Consider the following 27497-nt stretch of genomic DNA (forward strand, 5'->3'; position numbering starts at 1 on the left):
TTTTTTTTTTGTTTTTTTTTTTTTTTTTTGTTTTTGTTTTTGTTTTTGAAAGAATGAATACAGTTATATATATAATTTTGTTATTGTTGATGTAGGAGTACCATTCGTAGAGTATGACATTGGTTAATTTAAGATAATAACAAAAATATTATATGTTTAGAATGTATAATTTGTATGATATTATTTTGATTTATTTTAGTATTCATATAGTCGTTAGTTAGGCGTTTGTTTAGGAGTATTAGCAAGGCGTTTGTTTAGGAGTATTAGCTGGAAGATTTTGCCATATATATTTTTTTCTATAACTAATATTCACTAATTAATAAAATCAAAGTATCTTACCTTGCTTAATGAATTCTGGTAAACACTTATATGGGCATGAATTTTTTTTTTTTTTTTTATGTTTTTTATTGTATAGGACATGATTTATTAAAACTAATATTTACTAAATAAAACTAATATATATGTATTGTATATAATGTAGATGGACCCTCCACAAGGCTTTGATTTAAATATTGAATACTCTATTCTACAAGATAAGAATGAGGTTGTGCTTGATGTGGGAGAAGATTGTGATGAATCTAATGACGAATTTGATCTAAACTTAGACATTTTTTACGACGGAGATAGTGCACATTCTGATTTTGAAGATGGTGAAGGTGGTCAAATTGGTAATGATGTGGACAATGTGGAGCATGAAGGTTTGTGTGATGATGGTGTACAAAATGTCACTACTCCATATGTTGGGATGGTTTTTGGATAGGCCGAAGAGGTGATTAACCATTGCCATGAATATGGGCATCACGTTGGGTTTCAAATCAGAATTAGAAGCTCCGAGAGAATAGAGAAACCGAGAACTATGACAACGGATGTAGGCATTGAACGAAATCGGCATATAGAAGATTATAGTGATTGTAAGAGATTAAGGTTAGTTTGTTCAAAAGAGGGTAAGTTTAAATCGAAATCAAACAATCCTCAACGAGCAACTAAATCAAGTGTCACGGGATGTCAATTCAAAATAAATGCATCACTTAGTTCTGATGGTTTATGGAAGCTTAATAAAGTTCAATTAGAGCATAACCACCCTTGTGATCCGAAAAATTCCAAATTCATGCGAAACTATAAATTCATTAGTGAACAAAATAAGAGAACAATCTTGGAAAATGACACGGTTGGTGTTCCCATTGCAAAGAATTATAATTCATTTGTAGTCAAGTACGGAGGCCGTAATAATGTTCCTTTTGATGAGAGGGATCGTCGTAATTTGATAAGCAAGACTAGAAGACTAAGTTTACAACATGGTGACTTTGTTGCGATGAGGAGGCATTTCTCCGAAATGATATCAAGTAATTCAAATTTCTTTTACATGTATGACACCGATGACATCAGTGGTGCACTAAAGAATGTGTTTTGGGCGGATGGTAGGAGTAGAGCAGCATGCAAAGATTTTGGGGATGTCATCTCATTTGATACGACATATGTCTCAAATAGATATAAAATGTCATTTGCTCCGTTCATTGGAGTCAATAATCATGGTCAATCTATCCTTCTTGGTTGTGCCTTATTATCCGGTGAAGCGACTGATAACTTTGTATGGTTATTCAATGTATGGTTAACATGTATGTCCGGGAAGGCTCCGAAGTGTATAATAACTGATCAATGTCAAGCCATTGGTTAGTGTTTCTTTTACTCTTTCATTTTTATTTTATTTTTTGGAATGGTTAGATACTAGTACAGTAGTACTAGTTTTTTTTTTTTTTGAAATGTTAAGATATCATTACTAGTATATGGGTTATATTGTGTTATTTTTTGGAATGGTTAGATATATAATAGTAGGCTCACGTAAAAAAAAAAAGATATATAATAGTAGGCATAATTTTTTTTTTGTTTGGTTAAGTCGTTAAGATAATGGTTAGATATCATTAGATAATACGAAATAGTACTAGTATTTGGGTTATACTGTGTTATTCTCTTGAGCTATATATCATGCAAATCAAGCTGTACTTGTGTTGGCATGTATGTTGGATTTGTAATCATTAGTTTAGTGACTTTTTTAATATTTTTTTTCAATATTTATGCCATTATTATTCACATCTGTCATTGCAATTTTTTTTTTTTATTTTTTTTTTTGACATTTTACTAAATTTATATGAACTATTAATTTGTAGGTAATGCAGTGGCTGAGGTATTTCCCAATACTCGACATAGATGGTGCTTATGGCATATTGTAAGGAATGCAAAGAAACATCTCAATAAGCATCCAAAATGGGATGACGTTCGTAAGGGATTAAAAAATGCTCTCCATGATTCACTTACTATTGTGGAGTTTGAAGAAGCATGGCAAGATTGGATCAAAATCTTTAAGCTTGAGAAGTATAATTGGTGTAGGGACATGTATAATGTTAGACATCGATGGGTGCCTATATACTTTAAAGCTACATTTTGGGCCGGCATGTCTAGCACTCAAAGGAGCGAAGGTATGAACTTTTTTTTCAAAGGATTTCTCAATATCAACACTACTCTTAAGCAATTTGTGGAGCAATTTGGTTTTGCACTAGCTAAAAGAGTAAAAGAAGAGGATAAAGAGACTTTCAATTCGAACGATTCACCATTACATTGTGCAACAGATCATGTGTTTGAACATGTATTTCAAAAGTTATACACCTCTAAATTTTTTTTTGAATTTCAACAAGAAGTGAAAGACATGACTTACAACAATGCTACTAAAATTTATGATAATGAAAAACAATGTGTATATGATGTCATAGTAAGGAGAAAGTGGTATGGCCGAACAAAACGCACTAGTTTTCAAGTAAGTATGGATAAAGGAACCCTAGAAATACGATGTGATTGCAAGAATTTTGAATTTAAAGGGATCATGTGTAGCCACTCATTGCGTGTTTTACATGAAAAGTAATGTGATTATGTACCCGAACGGTATATTTTGGATCGATGGAGAAAGGACTTGCCTAGAGAGCATCTTAAGATCCCAGTTCCTTATTATTCTTTACTCAAGAAAAAACCGGAGGAGATGAAGAGGTATGAGAAATTGCAAAATAAATTTGAACCTATTTCAACATTGGCAATGATGAATGACAAGTTTTTTGATGAGGTATTGAGTTCTCTTTCCGAATTAAGTGTGAAATCACAATCCATCATGGAGGATGAGCATGGACTCATGTCTCAATGTTTGACCAATATTGGCAAAGTATATGGTAGACGAATCCCTAAGCATGTTGTTGTAACTCAAGGCCAAGATCTTGAAGTTGTTCACACCAACAACGATATGGATCCCGTGACTGACCCAATAGATAAAAGAGGGAAGGGGAGAGGGCCAACAAAGCGTAAAGGGTACGCTAATGATAAAAGAGCAAAGCAATCCACAAATGCTTCCGACGTTCCTCATGGATTTCAAATATATCCCCCGGTATGTAAATTTATCTAATATTACATTTTTTTAATTTTCTTTATATATTTTTCTTCAACCTGTGGTGTAATTTTATATTTTGATGACAATTTTTTTTTTTTTTTTTTTTTTTTTTTTTTTGTAAAGCAGTATAGTCAACCATATGGCATGTTTCCTAATGTATATTACAATCCCCCATACCATGTCACGACACCGGCTCCAATGGCAGTAAGTATATAGCTATATAATGGATTTTTTGCTTAACTATATTTACTATAATCATTATTATTTTTTTATAATTTTTTATTGTTGTGTTATGTAGATGCAAGGTCAATCGATGCCGTTTCAACCATCGACTTCAAATATGTTCAGACGTTAAGACATTGAGCAATGGAAGACAAAATCATAAGCTACAAAATACAATTGTATTGATTGAGATTTATGTAATGAGATATTTTTGTGTTTTTTTCCCTTTAATTGTGGGTGCATGAGTGGTGCAATAGCCTAGTGGGTAGATTGATAATTTTGGTTTTTGGATTCACGTTAAGTTGGAGATATGCTTTTATAGTTTTGGGATTTCAAGTAATGCATCACATTTTATTTTTTATTTTTTAAAAAAAAGCTATGTAGATGTTGCAAATGATTAAAGGTTCAAATTATTAACAAAAAAAAAAAGATCGACTAAACTTTTTTGAAATAAAAAAAAATGTACTCGGACTCGCCTAAGTTAAATAAACCTGAACACGTACAAGGTAGTACTCGGCTTGGCTTGACCCATTTACACCCCTATTAATGATCATCAATGAGGAATATATTCTATTAGCAAATAACTAATCAACAATATAGAAAAGGGATTCAGTTTTCGAATAACTATAATTGTTTGGATGTCATGTGTATATATATATATAAATTCAATATAACAATAAACTTATGATCGATAGATGTATTCAATATAATCCAATAGTTGTTTATCAATGTTAATCACCGTTGAAACCCTTAACCCTAAACCCTATACTTGTTAATCATTAACCCTAAACCCTATACTTGTTTATCCATATCCGTTGAAACCCTTAACCCTAAACCCTGTACTTGTTAATCACCGTTGAAACCCTTAACCGTAAACCTTATACTTGTTAATCAACGTTGAAACCCTTAACCCGGCCTAAACCCTATACTTGTTTATCCATATTATTGAAACCCTTAACCCTAAACGAACCCTTTACTAGTTAATTACCGTTGAAACCCTTGACCCTAAACCCTATACTTGTTAATCACCGTTGAAACCCTTAACCCTAAACCTTACTATACTTGTTTATCCATATTATTGAAACCCTTAACCCAACCCTAAACCATATAATATTCATATGATCAATTTATGGACATCATGGCATACTTGTAAAGTTGTGATTGATAAACATAAAAAAGCAATTGAGCGACATTTTACGTTTATAAGTTGTGATAAATTGGGGAACATGTGAAAGATATAAGAACATGTGAAGCTAAGCTGAGAGTGAAAGAGAGAAAGAATAGACTTTTATTTGTGCAATTATTTTTCTTTCCAATCTAGGATTTTTTGAGGAAAAATTGGGGAAAGTGGGGTCTATTCATTAAAAAAATGAAAAAATTGTACTAACATAAGTTTTTCAAATTGTATGGCTTTATTCCCGCCCTTGAAATATGCGATTTAACTCATCTTGTTCAATTTCATTGATGTTTGCCAAAATTTGTGTAGTCATAAAGGGAGAGAAAAATATATTAAGCTTGACTATGTGCCTAAAATTGTAAAGCCTAATAATGTGGGTTGTTGAAATTTTCTATTGTTGGTTGGAGTGGTTTTTTCTCAATGATGGAGAGTGTTTTCTTTGTAAAAAAAAATTTGGTCTATCTATCAGGTAAATTACTTAACCTTATACATAAGAGTATAGGCATAGCTAATGGTTGTCCATTTTGGGGGGGCATAAAGAGAGAGAAAAATAAATTAAGCTTAAAAAATGAAAAGTAGTACTTTTGGTGAGAAATGGTTCATGACCATTTGTTGAGTGTGGGCATTTAGTGGTATTTCACCACTTGTTCAACAAAGAGAGGTGGTTTAGTTTTATTTTTCTTTAATTGATGGGGACTCACGTGGGAAATGGAAGGAAAAGAGAATCAATGCCCACAAAATTGGAGGGCAACCAATGTGAGTGTATGAGCATGGAAGTTGGGCATAAATGAGATGGAAAAGAGAGAAAGTAATAAAAAATATGATGACCTCCATTAGCTTGGGCATCCATTGGCTATATTCTAAGTTAGGTACTCGTATTAAAACGGATAACGTTATTATATTGAATCCTCTATACATAACATTCGGTTACTATAAGTAATCCAATGAGGTATGGTCAGATCATATGGGTATCCAAATATTTGAATCGAAAACCTGATTTGATTCCAATCGAAAATCAAAAGCATAAAATTAATAATATCATGAAACACATGTCATACCCTGATTAATTTTTAATTCGGTTGCATAATCTAAATTATATATTGGCTTGAATATCCTATTTTTTGATCGAATTGAAATTGGTATTCGAATTTTCAAATTTAAAGTAGTTTGGCATATCTTTAAAATCACTCTCATATTTAATAATGGTAGTATCATTCAACTCAGCAATACTAAAAATATTCGGATTATCTATTAGAAATGGGTTGGATATCTAATAAGTAAATGTAGTTATCTCCTTGTTTTTGTGTGCGTGTGTTTTAGACATTTAAATCCAACATTTTGGGGGTAGCTTTCATGAATTTTGTAGGTTTGCACCTCTAAAGTTTTTTCACATTGTATCTTTTTGTGTTTTTGTTACAATTGTATGGATATATATATCTGCATGGAGTAGAGACGTGGAAAATATTAGATCAATACACTTTAATTTCGAATTGCTCTTTATCCATGTTTCTCAACTCGGACAGCTATGGTTGGTGTTAACATAATTAGTGTAATTATACTTTGTAGTTCAATATTATAATATTATTGATTAATCAAGTTTGCAAAGAAAAACAATGTCAAAATTCATGTAAAATCAATGTTTATACTTTATGTTAGCATTTTTGCTACTCATCGTTGAATTATGATCTTATTTTAATACTCACTTTAGTAATTGTGACTTCACAAGCATGAAATAGTTTAGTAGAATCCCTCATCTATGTATCATATGAACAACGTAACAAATCTATATAAAGAGTGTATGGTGTTTAAAGGAATACTTTTCACTAAAAATAATAATTAACAACCTTAAACAAAAGTGCCACAAATCTAACTTTTTCTTTAAATGAAACAAAGCCTACAAAGGTATCAATTAATATGCTTTCCTTCCTTGCTAATCTTTTTGCTCCATCTAATTGATGCATAAATCATGGTATCTAAATAAATAAATAAAATGTGTCGGTCATGTTAAAGACCACATGAGTACATACATGCACATTTATGCATTATGTTAGTATGTTTTGTAATGATTTGAATTTAGGGTGAGAACAAATAATTTGATTAGGACTTGCATGCACGCATCCATAATTATATTTCTATTCATTTTTTTTTATATAACTATCTTACTTTCATATTTATAGTAAAGGTCCACTTTGATGGTCCATGATTTTATTTTTTTTTTTCAAAATTTGTTCATTTCATTATTTCAAGTTAGCAAATATAATCTTTGTTATTTAGTGTTTGGTCTCATTTAATTGTACGTACACAATTTTAAATGCATATATCCAAACTGTTTATAAGCTATGTGATTAAAATAATAACCGCGGGAGGGACTTCACAACAATTCAATCAATCTAACACTCTTTGCATTGTTTGAGAGCATGTTGCCCACCAAGATAGATGGATTTGAATTACGAATAATTAAAATAATAATAAAAAAAATAGATTTAAAATCGATCATAAATTTAACAATATATTGAGTTTATTATTTTCTTATACGTAGTATATACTACTGTATATGCATACTGATGCATAATCGTATTAATTACTCGTTTTAAATGAGCTATTCCAAATACTCAGTATATAATTAGATAAACACAAGGCAAAACTAATAGACATTGATATTGTTTTATTAATAGAAAAAGCCATACAAGGGTGTTGATTGCTGGTTAATGATGGTTAGTTTGATTGGTAAATAATAGAGTGTGATCTGGAGTAATTTGACAGATGTGCTTATCACGTTGGGCCCACGTTGCACCAAGTTCTATCAATTGGGGGATAAGAAGCTGATTTTATGGGAATTATTTAGAATCATGTCACAATTTTCTCACTATTGCTGAATGCAACATTCATTCATGTCAATATTAATAATGTATTGTATATACTTTCTCCGTTCTTTTTTTATTGCACCATAAAGGGTTTTACGCTTATCAATGCATTACTTTGGCTATTAATATCTTTAATTATAGTTTTGTAAAAATTATAAAAAATTGATATTTAAAAAGTAGATTTCAAGACGAATCTAACTAGATCCCACATGACTATGTTTTTCCTAATAGATAAATCACAAAAGATGGTCAAAGAAGATTAAGTGAATAGTGTAAAAGTCCTTATGGTGCAATAAAAGAAAAACGGAGGAAGTATATCTATATGTGATGACCAACTTATGTGTGTGTTTATTTGACTTTTAGGTATTGGTAGTAACATGTAATCATTTGTAATTGAGGTGTACGTCAAAACCAGCTTCTTCTGAAAGTTGTAATGACGTGTTCATATACAAGCCTAATTTAATGGCTCGTTTTCGAATTTTTACCTGAAATAAGGTGTTACAATATGATGATAAGTTTAAAATATTGATCAGATTTGGACTAATTTTTTGTCAAATCACTTGGCTCATATCAAGTTTAAATTTTTTGTTAAATTTGTCTCAATAAGTACTTTATTTATAATATAATTCTCATAATCTTCATTAATATGAAAATAAAGATGTTTAGTAATAAGTGAACAAAAACTAGAAATTTTGGTTTGATCTAATTTGAATGTTCCTAGCTAGCTAGCTATAAACGTAGTCATAATTTGATTACATTCTAATAAAATAATAAGATTTAATAAGTTTATGAGACAAGGTGAAAAGAACAAGTTAAGTTTTGATAGATTCACTTAAGGTCAAGTTACGATAATAGGCTCAAACATGCAGCTCAACTCATCATTATAACTCTTACTTGTCAATATGTACTTATTACGGATTCATATGTAGTACTACACTACTAATCATAATAGCTTAGAAAAATTCACCTTCGTTTATATACTAATTAACCCCTCTCTTTGAAATTAGGAATAACATTTAGAGACAAAAGGAGTATATAAGAATTATGAAGTGTTTATTTTATGAGCATATTGTATACATAATTGAAGTTGAATTGTGGAAAACATGTATGGCCTATAGCAAAATGGATTATTTGAAGAAGCAGGTGAGGAGCAATAATAGAGTCATCCATTCCGAATTTCCAAGGTATACTTGGGACCTTTGTGAGTTGTATAGAGTGGAGGATAGGGACTTCAGGAAGCTCATCACTTCAATTTCTGTCTAACTTGTACGTGTGTTTCCATGAGTCTTTGTATAATTTTGTGTCATAGATGGTCCAAATGGTCCATAAATCAAAGCTATGGTTGATAGCTAGAGTGGCCTAGTGTTCATGAATTATATGACACGATAATAGTCATTGATGATTTGAAGTTAGTTTTGTACTAATGTTTAAAGTTGTCACTTGAACATGTACGATAGATTTTGATATGAACGCCAATGCCCTTATACTTTTCAACTAATAAAATTAAATTTAATTTTGATCAATAAAGCTACATGACAAAAATGACACAATCGCACTTGCAGAAGTAGAATTAAAATTACAAATAGCTAATAATACTCGTGTAAGTTAATCAAATAAGTCAAGTGAACCAACCAACAACTAATATATCGGACATAAAAAATAATAAGGACCATCCATCCAAAATAAAACCCGGTTCATCAAATGAGATCAAACAATAATTCAAACTCAAAAAGGCATCCATGAAGCATCTAGCACAAGCAATTCAAACAAAGCACAATGATCAAAATTTTCAGATCCATGACCCTCTTTTGTCTAAAGTTTGATGACAAATCTACAATGATGACATTGTGGATCATAAGTTCATAACTCAACACTACAATTACTCAACCCAAACATAATAAGGCTGAACAATTATAATCATAACATTATGGACTTCAATATGGGCCAACATATGGGCAACATATTATGTTCGAATGTTCTTCCCCCACGTTGCAGGCTCATAATTGGCCACTTGGCCCATTATTACAAGGTGGCTTAAACTCCACGTTACCCAATCAAAAAATATTTTTTTTAAAAACGTTGGATTTGAATTGAACTCCAATAATTTTGGGTGGGAAAAAATCACGAAAATCGAGATTATTTATTTTGGCGCAAAATAGGAGAGAGAAAATCTAAACTCACCAAAGACAGAATTAAAAACTCAAAGTGGGTCCACTTACAACGAAGGAGAGAGAAATTTTAATTTTATTTTTTTTAAAAAAGATAAACCCTAGCTCTTTCTCTCTCTTCTCATCCCCAAATTTGAAAAAAAACATTTGACCTTGGAACCCTAGATTGATTTTGCCCAATTTGATTTGTGTTTTTATTTTGATTGTCAATAAATTAAAAATTAAAAAAAATGAGTTCTTCTCAAGTGGTACCACCGCCACCGCCGAGAAGAACTAGTTTGACCCAGATACGGCAGCCGGCGACGGCGGCGAAAAAATCGGCGCCACCACCTGAAAATGGAACCTCCTCCAAGCCTACTTCACCTCCGTAATATTTAATTTTTCTCTTTTTTTGGTTGAATATTTGAATTTTTGTTGGAATTGAAATGGGGTTATTGATTTTGTAATGGGGTTATTGATTTTGTAATGGGGTTATTGATATTTGAAATGGGGTTGTTGATATTTGAAATGGGGTTTTGATTAATTTGGATAATGTGAAGAAAAATTGGAAATTTAACAATGTGTATGAATGTATGTAGGTCATCTGTTGCGGGAGGAGAGAGAACGGTGAAGAAGTTGAAGTTGTCAAAGGCATTAACGATTCCGGAAGGGACGTCGGTGTCGGATGCTTGTAGAAGGATGGCGGCACGTCGTGTTGATGCTGTGTTGTTGACTGATTCTAATGCTTTGTTATCTGGAATTGTTACTGATAAGGTTAAATTGACGTTTTAGTTTGGTTGCTTATTGATTGAAATTTGTGTTTTTGTTGGGGTTAGTTTGATTGATTGATTGTTTGTTTGTGTGTGTGTGGTGGTTAGGATATTGCTACTCGGGTGATAGCAGAGGAGTTGCGACCGGAACAGACTGTTGTATCGAAAATTATGACTAGGAATCCGATATTTGTGACTTCGGATACATTAGCTATTGATGCCTTGCAGAAGATGATTCAAGGTTAGAGGCATTTTCTAATGTCAACTCCATTTCATTTTAGAGTTTTTGTTTTGGTTGAAAGTTTCTTATTTTCCACATAACGGAAGTATTAAGTAGAGTGGAATAAAACTAGTAGGATGAATTTGGAGTGGAATTAGAGGTGTCAAAAGCACACCCGACCCGACCCGATCCGAAACTGACACGAAAAATATCCGATTCAGATTTGGACTCGCGTAGACATAATAATTTAGTATAACTCAACTTTAAAATTTGACCCCACCCGACCTCATCAAACCCGATCCAATCATTCGAACTGACACCCCTAAGTGGAATAATGTGTTAAATGGAATACATTTGAGACCATTAATATGAAAAATTCCATAAAGAAAAAGACAATAGTTACTTTAAATTGGGGGGAGTATGTTGTTCCTTATAGTGCATTGTGAAAATTGGTGGAGTAAATAAGGTCCTAGTTCTAGTGCCAAAAATGAATCCAAGCTGGTTTCCTTCTCCCCTGCTACATGTACGGGTATTGTCTCTTACAAATTTATATAAAAAAGCTTGGATTCTGATATTTGATGCTCAATAGTGGTTTATGATGTGAACCAAGGATGCAAATGATCTTCTTAAGTTGTTTTCAGTAATGATATGATTGCATGGCTGGACCTTTTTTTTTAATGAACTCTACCAAAAATAGATGTTTTATGAAGAGAATGTTTTCTCCAAGGAGTTGAAAATGACTGCCTTTAAAAGAGGAGCATGTCCTTTTCCATCAACGAGGACCATTCTTCCAGCAATGTCATATGTATTTCTGATTTAAATCACCTGAAATTTGTCTCAACAATGTTGTTTTACAAGCTTTAAAATGGTACTTTTTGGTGATTCTTTTTTTCTGATCCAATGGGAGCCATATCATCTATAGTTTTCAATGTTGGATGTCTATTTTGTGGCTATCTGTTGAAAACTTTGTAATGCCTTCTGTTACTGCTCAACAGGAAAATTCAGGCATCTTCCTGTAGTAGAAAATGGTGAAGTGATTGCCTTGTTGGATATCACAAGGTGTTTATATGATGCCATATCAAGAATGGAGAAAGCTGCTGAGCAGGGTAGTGCTATTGCTGCTGCAGTTGAGGGAGTTGAGCGTCAGATGGGAAACAATTTCAGTGGTTAGTTAAGCACTCCCCCCCCCCCCCCCCCCCCCCCCCCCCAAGCGCATGTGAACGAGAAAGAGGGTTTGTTCACTTGTTTTGTTCAGATATGCTGAGTTGTCTGTCCAAAATTCTTACTATATTGGAACAAGAGTTTTGAGCAGTAAACTTGGGATTTTAAAAGGCTAACTATTTAGGATGATTTTCATTATGTGCTTCCTTTCTTTGTTTTCCCTTTCATACATCAGTGTCCCAAAGCTCCTTCAACCTTTTAGTTTGTATAGTTCATGCTCATGCTTGCAGAGCTGAGATAGTTTACTAAGTGGAGTTCATGAGACACCCTGAACTTTATTAGAATTTAACATGAGTGATGTTTGTCTCTTTGATCTCTTTCATTTCTTTCTTATGACTTTATGATGGCTGACAATTTTTCAAATGGTCTTCACTTTATCTCTTTTCCAGCACCTGTTGCGTTTATAGAGACATTAAGGGAACGGATGTTCAAGCCTTCTTTGTCGACTGTTATCACTGAAAACACCAAGTATGGATTGACTTAAATTTGCATATGAGCTATTTTGTATTGATATATTGCTTGCTGAGTTTGTGTTTGGTGCTAAGATGTATGGCTTTGGGTCTTTCAGGGTAGCAACAGTCTCACCGTCTGACCCTGTTTCTGTTGCTGCAAAGAAGATGAGGGACTATCGTGTTAATTCAGTAATCATAACAAGTGGGACCAAAGTTCTTGGAATCCTAACGTACATTATTTTCACCTAGAATTCATGTTCTCCTGTGTTGTTTCTTGGGATAACTTCCATTTAAGGTGCATTATGTTTGTCTTGCAGGTCAAGAGATATACTCATGCGGGTTGTAGCACAGAATCTTTCACCTGAGCTAACTTTGGTGGAAAAGGTTTTGAAGCTCAACGTTCTTTTAAGAATAGCTGTTTCAATTCTGTTTCTTTCTAATAAAATCTAATGCATGTACTCCTCCAGGTGATGACATCCAATCCTGAATGTGCAAATTTGGAAACAACAATTCTTGAAGCATTGCACATAATGCACGATGGGAAATTCCTTCATCTTCCAGTTTTGGACAGAGGTAAGGATATAGGCATTGGTCATTACAAGTAGGTGACGATTAAAATAGGTGATCTATGCTCATTGAATGTTCCTCTTATTGTTTTTGTCCTGCAGATGGATCCGTTGCTGCTTGTGTTGATGTCTTAATGCTAACTCATGCTGCTATTTCCATGGTAATCATTTTCTTGGTTCGGTTTTATAATTGTGTGATCATGTAATTGTGGACCAATTATTTTGTATTTCCTTCAATAGAAACAACCTATTGTCACCTTTGTAAATGCTGTACACCTGCATGTGAGTTTATAAATTGGGAATGGAAATGGAAACAATTGTAATAACATTTTAATTACTTTATTGAGAGTGTTTTCCATTGTTACTTCCTTTCTTCTTTTCTGAAATCTTGTGGGCATTGTTGTCCAACTAAGGTATTGCTATAATGTCTCAAGTTATTGTATTGATGTCGCAAAGACGCAAACACAGCTCCTTGTGTAGCTCATTGATATTAATCTTTTGGCCTTCATTTTATATGAAAGTATTTGTCTCCAAGCTATTGCCTTCTACCCTTTTTTGGTAAATACAAAAGATTGACAGTCTTCAAATTGCCTTTGCACTATTATAGAGGGTTGTACCTGATACATGGCTCTGAAAACCATTTCTACTTGTTGGACCTTCAAGGCTCCTTTGCAAAAAAATAAAAAATAAAAACAAAACAAAATTAGTTCTGTGAAATAACTGAAAAATACACTTTATAGAGAGCACATGTCGTCCACTGATTTTGTTTTTGTTTTTTTGTTTTTGAATTTGTTTTTTTGTTTTTGTTGTTATTTTTTTGTTCTTTTTATCTTTTGATTGTTTTTAAAAGAATTCCGTATCATCTAAAACTCTGAATACCTATGCTGTTAAAATTTTGCCAACATCTTGTGGGACTTCTGCAAATTAATCTAAATCAGTATGTCTCGTAATGAATTTGTATAAGTTTGTATCTTGGTTTAAGTGTTCAGGATTAAGGCCTTCCCAAATCCAGACCTGCTGGGTATATGTATATGTTTTTTGGGCTGGATATATGTATATGGTTTTAGTGCTGTCGGTCTAGTCTTCTGGTGTAATTATTTTAATATTGTGTAATTACCATTGAGTTTATAACTACTGTTTAATGTTTATTTTCTTACCATTTATAAGGTGGAGAATAGCTCTGGAACTATGAATGATATGGCAAACACAATGATGCAAAAGTTCTGGGACTCAGCACTTGCATTGGAGCCACCAGATGATTCAGATTCTCATAGGTAATTGTTTTCTCTGGATTGTCCTTCAAGCTTTATGGTCTTGTTTTAACAGGGATTATTTTTACAGTGAAATGTCAGCTGCGCTGATGAATTCTGAAGGAACAGATTTGGGAAAATATCCATCACTTGGTCTTGGAAATTCGTTTTCATTTAAATTTGAGGACCCTAAAGGGCGTGTTCATCGATTTACTTTTGGTAAGTGTCATGTAGCATCTGGTTTTAGTTTGCTTGGACGTTAGGAAAACACTTCAAATCTCCTTGGTAGCAATATATACTGCCTTGGAAAATTTTCTGCCCAAAGTATAAAGCTGGTGCTGGCTTCTTGATTAGATAAAATTATTAAATGGGAAACTGAATGGATCTTCTTATATGAATTTGTGGAACAAAGATTGTATTGGGACTTTCTTGAAGAAAAATTGGGTGCATTTATTTTGGAACATTAGCAGTATCTTTTATCCTCTTTGAAAGTTTTTCCAGTCCTGTAGTGCATTATCATTCCCTGGGTTTTCGTGTTACGTCAAATAAAAAGTTTAACTTAAGTAAATTGTAGTGCTCGTGTATTTTCCCCGTTCTCCGTTTAATCTCTCTCGGTCTGTCTCTTGTCCATGCCTCACAGCCTATTCCCTTTAGTTTTTTATTGGAGGGGAAAAGGGAATATTTGAAAAAATTTCTTTCATTATTTCCTGGTGTAGTACAACTCTCCTTAGTTGACGTGGATTTGGATTCATCTTTCTTCCTTATCTAGAGATATTTTTGCTCTGGCTTGATGTTGTCCATGTACACTGCTAATTGCAGCAAGAGCGGCACTGTTCCTTTATTGTATGTTAATCTTTGGTGAAGACTGACATTTATGATTTGGATTGTGTATGCTATGCATTAATTGCTACCCTATTATTTCCTGTAACCCCTCGTGTTTTCTAGACCCATGTCCCATGACAGTGGGTAAATTAGGCATTTCCACTAACGATATTCCTTCCTGTTGGATGTACTTGTTGGCTCAACATTTAAGGAGTGGACGATAAACCACGTCTTGTTTAGCAAACCTTGCATCAGCGGATGTAGTCATTTGTGGTGATGAGTAGTATATTGTTTTGTGTGATTAGTAACAGTTATATTATTTAATGGTTGATGTCATAGTAGTTATAGGGTCATTGAGGTTAATGGTTTGGAAAGACCATGTTTGTGAATATGCAATTTTACTTAATATTTCACAGTTTTGTGTTGATGGAACCTAATTTGACGTCCCTGTCCCTTTTCTGTAAAATTTCCTTCAGCGACCGAGAATTTGGACGAGCTTGTTTCCGCTGTTATGCAAAGAATAGGGTCTAGTGACAGTGGCAATCGTCCACAATTATTGGTAAGCTTGTGGAGTTTGTGTTGTGATAATTCCGTTTTGGCCTCCCTTTTCATTAGATGCATGGCTCTTAACATTATGTTCCTTTGATTATAGTATGAAGATGATGAAGGTGATAAAATATTACTCACTTGTGATTCTGATCTCATTGGTGCTGCGCTTCATGCAAGATCAGTGGGACAAAAGGTACTATGTTTTGCCCATTTTTGCAGGGTCTACCTACAAAACTTCAGTGCATCATTTTGAAACTGTATCATAATATCCAGGTTCCCAAATCAACCACTAACATTGATTAACTATAAGTGTTACCATGGGCATGTTAATATTTAATTTTATTTTAAACTCTTGGTTTCTAATTTTCCCACTAACAGTAATTGATTTCTAGTAGTCTATATGAGAGAGGTTTCTGAATTTGGATAATATTTGACACTGCATTGCAGCTTTAGGATTAAAAATTTCCATTTTGCAATGCTTGTTTTTATTGTTTTCCTAATAAAAAGTAAAAACAGACATGTTTAGCTATTTAATATGAACAGCTATACAAAAGGATCATATTGTAAGTGAGATATGTGGAAGATTAGCTGCTTTTATGCCAGCTTTCTTCTAACTAATAAAGAATAATATGGGAATTTTTTATTTTCAAGGACAGCAGGTAAGGACAGCAGGTAAGTTCAGCATTGCACCAAAAGTAATGCTTTGTGAGGATAATCTGATATTCATTTCCCCCATTTCCAATCCAAAACTTGAGTGCTGAAAAAATGGCCAGTTATTGATTTTGATTGATGCGATATATACCACTGACTTATGTTGTAGTTTTTTTTCAACTTTAAGTAAATTGGGGACCATGCATTCTGGACCAGACCTACGTTGTAGTTTGTTTTATTACCATGATCGCTTAGAACTATTCCTATAGATTGCCAAGGCCCACTCCACCTTCATTTGTTCACCATGTATTCATCTAAATGGGATTTAGATGCATTAGATAATTAGATATCTGTCACCTTGCTAGATTTGTTCCTGGAAGCCTTGAATTTGGAGCTCAGCATGACCAGATCCAGTCATTGTGCCACGGTATTCTGGATTCTAAAGATCCTTGATATTTTAAAAAATAATTGGGCTCGCAGAATACGATTGTTGAAAATGATGATATTTTGAGCTGTAGCAATGAAATAATTTCAAAGTTGAAGTCGAGATGTATCAAGCAATCAAGCATTCGCGTTCAGATTTGTGTATGGAAGCTGCAGATTTGCAGGCCTGTAATGTCTGGAGAATTAAGATTGTAATAAACTCTATCACAGAGAAGCTAGTAAATGCAAATCCGTTCACAGAAATGGTTTGGTAGTGGGAGCCGAGGAGGCAGCTGGGAAGTGGGGTATGCTGGAGGCAGGGGATATGGTGGTCTTCATGGCTATTTTGATGGTGGGGATGAGAAGGGGGATGGTGTGGTTGGTGTGAATTTGAGGACTTGAAGGGGAAAGGTGATTTGAAGATGAGGATTGATGCTTCAATCTCCTTGCTTTGAACCAGAAATTAACCCTGGTCACACTCACCTTGTGCATCAGTGCATCCTGTGCATGTCATGCTCATTTATCACAAAATAATTTTACTTGATTTTATAATTGGATTCAGAGCAGCATACAATTTCAACTGAATTCTTCTAACTGCTTGCTTTTGTCAACAATTAAATTCAAATGAAATAAGTTACGATATAATTTCAAGTTTAGCAGATTTTAAATACGTAGTAAGATAAGTTCAGGTAAGCTTAAAGAAACTAAGTAGAATAGAATTGACCCTTAATGACAGGTTTCACTTTCCATTATCACCCCCCATATCAGGAGATTTATATATATATTTTCTCGGCTCTTTATTGTTATCTTTTCCTCAACAGGTTATAAGGTTGTTTCTAGAGTTCCCTGAAGCTGTCAAGGAAACCAGTTCAGAGACTAGTGCCGCTGTTGTTGAGAGATCTAGATGGACATCAGTTCATTCAGGGATTCTGGCAGGTACAGTGATGGTAACAGCTGTTGGTGTGGTGGTCTATTTGAGGCACGTAAAATGCTGAGGTGTTGCATGGAATCAGTACCAGGCTGCAGACATTGGCGTCCTAACATAATTATACTTTTACTTCCCATGCTCAACTTGAGCTTGGTGTAAACAAAATCATGATTTGGCCTCAATTGATGCCTGCTTCTTTGTGGGAAGTTGTTAGTTTTCCCAAACACGATGTGATATGCATAAGTTTTTGTTCTTTCGGGGCCATTGTGACCTTTAAAACTATCCCATATTTTTTGTAAATTGAAAATATATAAAGCAATCAAGCAAAGCTTGAATCTTCTGACATCTTTTACTACTCATGGTGGTTCACCTTACAGAAGTATGACTTTCCTTTTCGGTTGGTAAAATTAATAAAATTTTTGTAAGTTCTGTTCAATTGTTCTTGAGTCTTCAGAATAAGCTTCTGCCAAAATATTGTTATCAACATTCAACAAAGTGCATATAAACGATGTTACTGTAAATGAAATTATTTGCTCACGAAAATGTTTCTTCTGGATCTTATAGTTTCAGAATAAATTTCTGAACTAATGAGTATCTATACTCTGGTAGGAGTAATCCTAAGGCCGAAATTGAGTCTTATAGCTAAATACTCACTAACTATAATAAAACAATAATTCACTTTTAAATAGGGACATAGTAAACATGAACGCTAAGCTATCTTCAACTTATCACCTACCCTAGCTACAGGGAGCAAAAGCTTATCTAAGAAATCAACAAATATATTTAGCCTTGGATAATGCGGATGATAAACTGTAAACTCCTTATAACTGGCATTAATCAGTATTATCGTGTAGTTCCATAACGAAAAAGGCTACATTTTTTCTGGCTAAATTAGTACGTTCATATCATTCACCGAAAAATCACAATTACAGGAGCAAATAGATCAAAACTAATCTGAAGCAATTATGAGAATGAGTTCATACCATGATTAATATCACAGTTCAAAATTCACTAGAGTTTGCCATAAAATATTAAGTTGTTTCATTGTATCATCAACAATTAAGTTTTAGCTCACTTATTTATCTAAAGAACAAGCCATGAACTAAATACAATACGGTTTCTACAATAAGGTTTCTGCTGTAAATTTTCTGTATTTACAGAAAACAACTTTACCAACCGAAAAAACAAAAACTTCTAAGAGTTGTATTGTAATCGTCTGCAGGCTTGTAGCATACTATATCAGGTAGGTTTCAGATATTATTTCTGTATCTGTCACGCAAGGAAAGAAAATCAGTCAGCTTCAACCCAGCATTTTCATAATCCATACAAGAAATGGGCGAACATTATGAAACAAACAAAATGCTCTATATCAATTAAGAAATTATTACTGTAACAGGCTAACAGCAAACTAAGTCTTCAGGTTTTAATGTTTTATGGCCTTGAATCCACATGATGAAGCAGCGGATTCTAAAGCTATTTTGGGTCACTACTCAGAAAAAGAAGCATAAATTGTTAGCATTTTTTGATTCATGCTCAAAGAAGAGTTACGAGTATTAACAAAATCAGGCCAGTGAGAATCATGTAGCAAGATGTTATTACATCCATTCAATTGGCATAAGATCTATACCTAAAGAATCATTCAATCAAGTTCAGAATAAGATTCAAGCAAAAGATCTATACCTAGGGTCATGGAGTACCAATTACGCTGGAATATTCTCATTGCCTCCAGAGTTTCCACCGGGAATCACTTGAGTGTTGGCATTTCCGGAATTATCATTATCCTGAGTCTCCTCATCAGGTTTGATTACATCTGCAATTACTTTAGGGACCTCATTTAGCAAGCGCGACTGCTCTGCCTCTGACTGTAGCAGGTCTCTCCTTTGACGAGATTCAAATAATGTAAAATACATCAAGGTTAAGGATAAATACTTCAACATAGTTAGTAACTATGCATGCAATTGCACATGAACAAATTGGTGACTGTATCAAAGAAACATCCAAAAGCAGATTGATGTTGCACAAAAATTTATTATCGAAATAATTGAGGGAGAAAAAAAAAATACAATGATGACTTCTAAAGGATATTCCTGTCTCCGTCCCTTCTCATTTGCTAGATCAATGCGATTCTTTAAGATAGACATTTCTCTGGAGATCCACTGTTGGACATTGCAAAGAAAACAAAAAATTAAAACCAGTAAATCAAAATAACTCAAGAAGAATCAAAGCATGGTCCCAGTGTAGAGTAGTCAATGCTCAAGATACAAGAGATCTATGCAAAGAGAGATTATAAAATATACAAGAGAGCAACATTATTCAATAACAGAGCAATGTCCCCTTATCCCCCGCCACCCAAACACCATTATTAAGAGATTATGCCTGTGCCTTGAGAAATGATTAGGGCATAGATAGCACCTTGACAATGCTGTATACCAAGGACTACATTAAGAGATTATGCCTGTGCCTTGAGAAATGATTACAAAAGTAAGCTGAACAAAGTACATTCCAATATTAGTAATAGAATTACTCACATATTTTGTAATATCTTCATGGATTTCTTTTGCTTTCTTCTCAAGCTCCACCTGTTCAAACCAATATATTTTAATCAAGAATTACGTAAGAAATTTCATTCTCTCAAACAAAATCACCACAAAACTTCAGTTGCAGAAGGAAAAATGAGATACCATGCAGCCCTTATTAGTATATTTTAGCAAAGCATTCAATACAAAATGTTCTGCTATTTCTGGTCAGCTATACATTATTACTTGAATATAAGTTCAATTAGAAAGAAAAACCAAATGGTTATCCCATTAGATTCATTACCAAACTTTCAAGACAATTTTACAATATCTTATACTTATTATAATAGTATTCCTTGGAGTTCTAGTAAAGCTGAGAGAGCTTACAACAGTAGGCCTAGGAATAAGGCCATTGTCCACTTTCTGACGCAATCCTTCACAATCTTCCTGCATATAACAAGGAATTCAATGCTAATAGTTAGTGTTCCTACTCTGAAATACGAAAACAAACATATGAAAGGAAATAGAAGGCAAAGGGTAAATCCACCATATTAAAGGGAAAAAACAAGAGAACACACAATCTAATGTTAGATGCATATAAAAAGAGCTACATATATCACAGCAATGAATATGGAAATGGAAAAACTAATGTAGTACGCCAAAGACATGCAGTTCCTGCATGCTGATAATGATTTCGTAGGATGTCATATTCTCACCTAGTCAAGGTTCATTTTACACTTTGTTGAGAATAAGCTCAGATTTTACAGCATACATGAATATTAGCACAAAGAATCTAAATTAAGGGCAGTAACATGACTAAAATATTAATGCAGGGAGAGGGAGAGGGAGAAGGTAAAGTAATATTTTTATTCATTTTTAAAAGGTGACAAAAATATTAATCAAACTTTTATCTGAAAATTACATCACATGTTTGTAAAAAAGAACTAAAGATTAGCAAATTTACTACAATGAGTCATTACACATCCATAGTATAATATTAGGAGTATCTAATTGATCAAGTACCTCAGCTATATCATCATTTGATAGTAAGCGAATAGGAACATCATTAGCTAAATTAGATACTTGAAGAAAAACCTTTCCATTGTTCTCATCACCAGAGTTAGAGATTCCTACAAAGGTATAAAAGGAATAAAAAAAAATCAATACAATAAGCAATTGGGATAGATAAGGAAAGCAGTAAGTCAAGTGCTAACTTCCCAGTTCCCACCAGTTTGTCACAAGAGGAACAGTTCAACAGATATAGAAACATGAATGATCACTGTAGAGTTAAATTTATTTGAAGAGTTTTCTGTCATAAATGACAGCACTGCAGTGTCCTGTTATTATGCTTTGATACTTATGTTGAACAGTTGGTAGGAAAAAATAAACGAAGCACAAAATATTTTGACAGTATATATGGGTTAAAGAAACAAATTACTAAGGTTAATACCATATCCATCCATTTAGTTTACACATCACTCATCATCATCATCTCATATTCATTACCTTTTACTGGAAGGAGTTGATATGGACACCTTGCATCAAATGGTTCTGACTTGACTTTCACGAAGCTTCCCACCACTTTGCTTTCAAATGTTTCATGCTGCTCCAACAACTTTTCCATTAAACACCTCTTCAAGTAAACGAGCTTCATATTTTGTGGAGTTATAGTTGCAAATTGACTATAAATAACTTGAGCAACAACGATTGGTTTTTTAGGCTCCTCAATCATCGCCTCTTTCTGTTGAAACTTTTCCATAAGTGATCCTTTATGCTGAAAAGATCCAAGCTTTCTCCACCAATTCTTCTTTATAGGTAAGGAGGCCTTTTCCTCCTCACAGCCTGAACTATATCCTTCACCTTCTGACTTCTCTAGGTTTTCAGAAAAATGACCTTCTAAAGCATCATTTATTTTATATATGCTAACTGATTTTCTTCCTATTAAAGGTCGCAGTCGTACATCACAAAGAACCTTCTTCTTTTTGTCTGGATCAAACAGTTTATTTTCATGTACATACTTATTGACCATTGAAGCCACATCATCCTGAGATAGCTTCTTGCTCGTATCTACTCCAATAGATTCAAGGAACGTTATAAGAACTTTGGAGGCCCAACCTACAAACTCAATTCTTTTAGGACCTTTGCGCCTTCTTGGCAACTGTTTGGGTTTCTTTTTCTTACTAACTATTACTGGCTTTACAGCATTATCACCATCACCATCACCTTCACCTTCACCATCACTATCATGATCATCATCAGATGTCAATTCTTTATTGTCTTCCTCTTTGACAGATTCATCCGAGTCAGAGTGATGCAACGGCCGAGACTTATGTGACTTATGAGGTTTGTCCCTGTCATCATCCTTCTTTATTTGGACATCTGCATCATGCAGATCTTCTAAGGTCAACCCTTCCTTTTCCTTGACAATATCCCAGTATTCCTTGAAAAGGCCTTCATATGTTTCCCGGTCTTTGAAGTCCACTTTTTCCTGTAAGATATAAATAAACCAATTAAGTAACTATAAAGGCCACAAATTTAATTTGATATTCATCAAGTTAACCAAACACCAATTGACTCTATTACCAGTAATCAAGAAAACTAGATGGACCATTTCAACATTAAAACACACAAAGTGGCCACAGGAAATAAATTCATTAAAACTTTGAAGCAGCAGAGAGCTGGAATAGGCAGGTACTGGGGTAAAATAGAAAAGGATAAATTATGTTCAGATTTTATGTCATCGTCACCAAAACAAGGTATAAATTAAAGATACAGAACACATTAAACACCTGAGAAAGAAAAATAATTTAGGGAATAGGAGGCAGCATATATGAGTATGAAGATCTGAAATAGCCTTCGTCACCAAATCTTCATAAGCCATTTACGGAAAAATTCCTATCACTCATCTGAGAGCACTTAATCTCATCTAAATACGATTATAGAGAAAAGGAGATCAACACAAACATCTATAAAGAAATATTATGTAAAATAAATTACAAAATGAACTTATACAAATTTGCCTCTATCAATTCATATAGAATTACTCGGTGCTATTGACATCATCAATGCCAACATGAACTCTACGCCCATAGATGAGTCTTATGTCCCGGTCACAATAAGGGGAGTTGTATTCAAAGTATAACCTTGTCCACGTTAGATGGCGTACACCAGGGGCCAGGATAAGCACCTAGTTGGTAAAAGAATACAGGGCATCCCCATTTTCACCCCCAGCATTTATGTCCAAATATCAAAATATAATATGTGGAGTAGCTACTTAATGATATATGCATCAAGTAGATAAGAACCTGCAAGTATTAGAGATTTCACAAGGTATACATCAAACTATAGATTTCATACAGCACTGATTTACAAAGTGCCCCATACCCCATCTGAGTCAACATCCATGCCTTCTTCTCCGAGTAATGCTAGCTTAAGGCAGTCATTGCAGAACCCTTTACCACCTGCAGTTTTTGCAAATGCAGCATCCTTGAAGCAGCTTTGGCAAACAGCATTCGGACAGAGGAAACACTGGTACTTTGAATTTCTTTTGCAAACAAGGCAATTATGCCATCCTGAAAAGAAGCACTCGTCATTTGTCAAGTTTACTTGCTTGAGCTTTTTGACAATGCAAAAAACCAAGAACACCCTATAATTGAGACGAGTAGAATAATAGACACAGGATATCATCGATGGAAATGCAGAATCTGCCTCAACCTTTAGGCCTAAGATATTACATTTATTAGCTAGATATACTTTCTTTCCTATCCTAAAAAAAAAAAAAAAAAAAAAGTTTTAAGGAATTGCAGGAGCACCTTGGCATATCAAACTGTTAACTAGAAAAATTTTCAACTTGAACTTATGGAACGCCAAAAAAAGTGCCAAAAGTAGAAAAAATTTCAAATAAAACTGAAGCTTTACTATTATTTATTTAAAAAAGACGAACTTGTGCATTTGCTGCTAATTGGCATACTTACTCCCTCCGTCCTCTTAAAATGTCCACCACTCCAATTCGGGATGTTCCAAAATAATGCCCACTTACTAGACATGACAAATTCTGTTAAACTTCCAATGCTACTTTTTTTTGGCTATTGTTAAAAAAAAAAAATAATAAAGTGAAGAACATTGGCTAGTATAACACAACTAAAGAAAAGTGAAATGATATTTCTTACCCTTGCTGAAAATTGTTAGTGGTCGTCTTTTATTTTATTTCATTATTTTTTAAAAAAAAAAAAATATGAAACAAAGGGTGTAACAATTTTAATTAGATGGTGAAGATGGTCTAACATTTAAGACTGGCATTTATCAATAACTAATCATAAACATGAGCTCAAAGGCATATATATAAAGCTGATGTTTAGGGAGACCAAATTTGGACCCTAAGATAGCATTACTAATGGCACGACACTTTGTGAAGATTCATAGACAGATTTACCACAAATCCATGGATCATCAGTATCTTCAGTTGATTCTTCCTTTCCCACACATTCAGCGTGATAAGATTTCACACAACCCCTGCAAAGTCAAACCAATCACGAAGATAAGGAACTTAGCAGACATGAAAATGAAAGGATAAAACAAGGCCACACCCACGGTCCAATTGTCTGATAGGTCAAACGATACAGTACACATTTTTGAGACTATTAATCAACAGAAAAGGTCATTGTTATTTATCATTATCATCTTGAAAGATAAATAATCTTGAATTTCAAAGAGTTGAAAGTTCAGTATAGTAACATTTTCTCCTTTTCAATAAAAACAGAAAATTACTTCGTATAACATAACATAAGTAATATACTCAATCTTGCAGGAATCCCTTATTCCATTGATGACTCAATCATCACCAACTTATGTTCGAAATACTACTTCTTCCGTCCCTTAAAGAATAGTCCACATTCTTCATTAAAATGGTTGCCCTTAACTAATGTCCACTTTATACTTCTAATGCACAAAAAAAAATGACAATTATATAAGGCCAATAAGGGATTGGGGCATGTGCAATGCAGGTGGTAATAAATTTCGGCAGATAGAATAAATTTAGGTGAAATTTTGTGGCTCTTTGTTAAGCCCTTTCTGCTATTGCAGAAGCTGCAATTAAGCCCAGGAACAAAGGGATCTTATACAAATATTTCTTACTGTATAAATTTTATACCAAAGTTTTTGCGTAATTATATTTCTTAATTATATTAATTTCATCAAGTATTCTGGAGTTTTATATGTAGGGGCTAGTTTATACTATGTTGAAAAAAAAGTGTATAAACTAATACCACCTGCAATGCACGTGCACGTGCAACCAACCCCAGTTTCCTCATCTAATGCTTTAATCATTCATCTTCCCCATTTTTTTCTTCTTGTTTTTATCATTTTTTTTTTTATTTGGATGCGGGTCAACAAAGCCACAGAGTGGCAGATTCTCATTGACTCTTCAAGTCAAGGAACTTGGATTTTATGTCCAGACAATCTTTCTCAAATCCGTCTACATCAATGTCCTTTACAGCCTTTAAATAGTACACCAATTAATTTAATTGCAAAAAAAATAGATTGCGGGTAGTACAAAACCAAACCCGTCTACATCAATGTCCTTTACGGCCTTTAGATACTTACACAAATTAATTTAATTGCAGAAAAATAGATTGCGGGTAGTAAAAAATCAAACCCGTCTACATCAATGTCCTTTGTGACTCTATGTAAGCTAAATAATTAATTTCAACTGAATAATTAATTTTCAGGAGAACCGGATTATCTTTCCCTGTTTTCTCTCCTTTATTTCGCTTTACCGCACCAAGCAAAAAAAAACTTAAATTTTTATATTATTATTTATTAATTACATTTTATTTATTTATTTATTTTATTCTGGGGGAAGCATGACTCAACTCAATTGCTCACCTACTCATAAAATCATAGTGAAAAGGTCAAAACAATTTCGCCAATTAATAAAAAAGGCACAAAATTATTGAACAAAAAATTACAAAACCAAAAAAAAAAAAACATATACCCAGCAAAAATAATTAAGAAAAACAAGCAATTTGAAGATTTTTATCAATACCCAGAAACAAAAATTCATAAAAAAGATGCTACATTATTCCACAAACTTTATAGAAGTATAACAAGTAAAAATCAAGGGGATTTTTTTTTTTCCTTATAAAAAACCCAGAAAACCCCAAAAAGATGCTACATTGGACGAACAATTAATGATCAATAAACAAAATCAACAAAAAAATAATGGAAAAGATTCATACTTGTAATCACAAACCATCAAAAGACCACCATCTTTGCAAACAAAGCAGTAATCTTCAGACTCAACTTCTCCTCCTTTAATTGGTTCTTCAATTATCTCCTTTTTCGGCTTGCTGATGTTATTCTTTCTCTTCCTCTTCACCATTGTTGATTTTAGAGAGAGAAAAAGAGGAGAGAGAAATAAAGAGCAGGGGAGGAGGACTGAATGACTGATGTTGTTGTATTTGTGAGGAGTTTGGTGGTTTATTCAATTGCTGTAAATAATACATGTAACAAATTAATACCGGAGTAATAATAATAGTAATAATAATATTCCGTAAATATTTTCTCCGTCTTACTAAAATTGCAACAAAAAAGGATTATATTTTTTTCAAAGCGTAATCTATATCTCGATTAGGAGTATTGATAACCACAAATTTTTAAATGAACCTGGTTCACACTAATTTATTGTGGACCACTAATATTAGAAAAATTATGGTTGTTTTATTAATAAAAAAAAAGGTCACTATAATAAAAATAAGGTCACTATGTTGAATTAAAAGTCATTTTGGTAATATATAGGCTATAAGAGATTAATTTTTTAAATGAAATATTTTATATACTGGTCAATATGAAAAATAAAGGTCAGTATGTTAAAATTAAGGTCATAACGTCGTATTCAAGTTCACAACAATATTAAACGTTATACAAGTTTTAATAAACATTACTAAGTTAAAAATAAGGTTACAATATAAAAAATAAGGGTCACTATGCTCAATATAATGTCAGTTACGTGTATAAATCTCGGGTCCACAATAATATATTATTGTGGACCAGGTACATGCAAGTCATTTTGATTGATAACAACTACAGTAAATAAAAGTGATACAGAAACTAATTTTGTAAGAACTTAGAAAAAAAAATATTAATATACTCGTTCATGTGTATAAATAGGGTCAAAACTCAAAAGTATAACGTTGCAATAATTAAGGATCGGAATAATGGAAATAAGAAGGGAAAGAAAGACTTGTGTATATGCTCCTTATGTTGGTTTTCTTAGGTCACGGGAGGGAAGTAAC

General features: G+C 33.3%; 3 protein-coding genes across 3 annotated transcripts; 2 read left to right on the forward strand and 1 right to left on the reverse strand.

Annotated features, from left to right (window-relative positions):
• The first annotated feature begins 856 nt into the window (after positions 1-856).
• LOC145575091 (protein FAR1-RELATED SEQUENCE 5-like) lies at positions 857-3782 on the forward strand. The gene is made up of 4 exons (XM_081633013.1): positions 857-1616; positions 2166-2641; positions 3014-3424; positions 3726-3782. The coding sequence occupies exons 1-4, from the start codon at positions 857-859 to the stop codon at positions 3780-3782; spliced, it is 1704 nt and encodes a 567-aa protein (XP_081489139.1).
• Positions 3783-9906: 6124 nt separating this feature from the next.
• On the forward strand, positions 9907-18125 carry LOC145574393 (CBS domain-containing protein CBSCBSPB3-like). Its single transcript, XM_081632176.1, has 14 exons — positions 9907-10225; positions 10437-10611; positions 10716-10848; positions 11823-11993; positions 12438-12516; positions 12617-12730; positions 12818-12884; positions 12968-13073; positions 13169-13227; positions 14234-14340; positions 14408-14535; positions 15615-15697; positions 15791-15880; positions 17583-18125. Exons 1-14 carry the CDS (start codon positions 10089-10091, stop codon positions 17754-17756), a joined length of 1623 nt encoding a protein of 540 aa, XP_081488302.1. The 5' UTR covers positions 9907-10088; the 3' UTR covers positions 17757-18125.
• Positions 18126-18665: 540 nt separating this feature from the next.
• Positions 18666-26677, reverse strand: LOC145576105 (zinc finger CCCH domain-containing protein 19-like). Its single transcript, XM_081633890.1, has 10 exons — positions 26442-26677; positions 24638-24717; positions 23590-23777; positions 21712-22693; positions 21229-21335; positions 20593-20652; positions 20218-20268; positions 19773-19845; positions 19370-19586; positions 18666-18958 (listed from the first exon to the last, which is right to left on the reverse strand). The coding sequence occupies exons 1-9, from the start codon at positions 26582-26584 to the stop codon at positions 19390-19392; spliced, it is 1881 nt and encodes a 626-aa protein (XP_081490016.1). The 5' UTR covers positions 26585-26677; the 3' UTR covers positions 18666-18958; positions 19370-19389.
• Positions 26678-27497: the final 820 nt, after the last annotated feature.

Source organism: Chenopodium album, chromosome 13, assembly GCF_948465745.1.
Source record: "Chenopodium album chromosome 13, dcCheAlbu1.1, whole genome shotgun sequence".
Taxonomy (NCBI): domain Eukaryota; kingdom Viridiplantae; phylum Streptophyta; class Magnoliopsida; order Caryophyllales; family Amaranthaceae; genus Chenopodium; species Chenopodium album.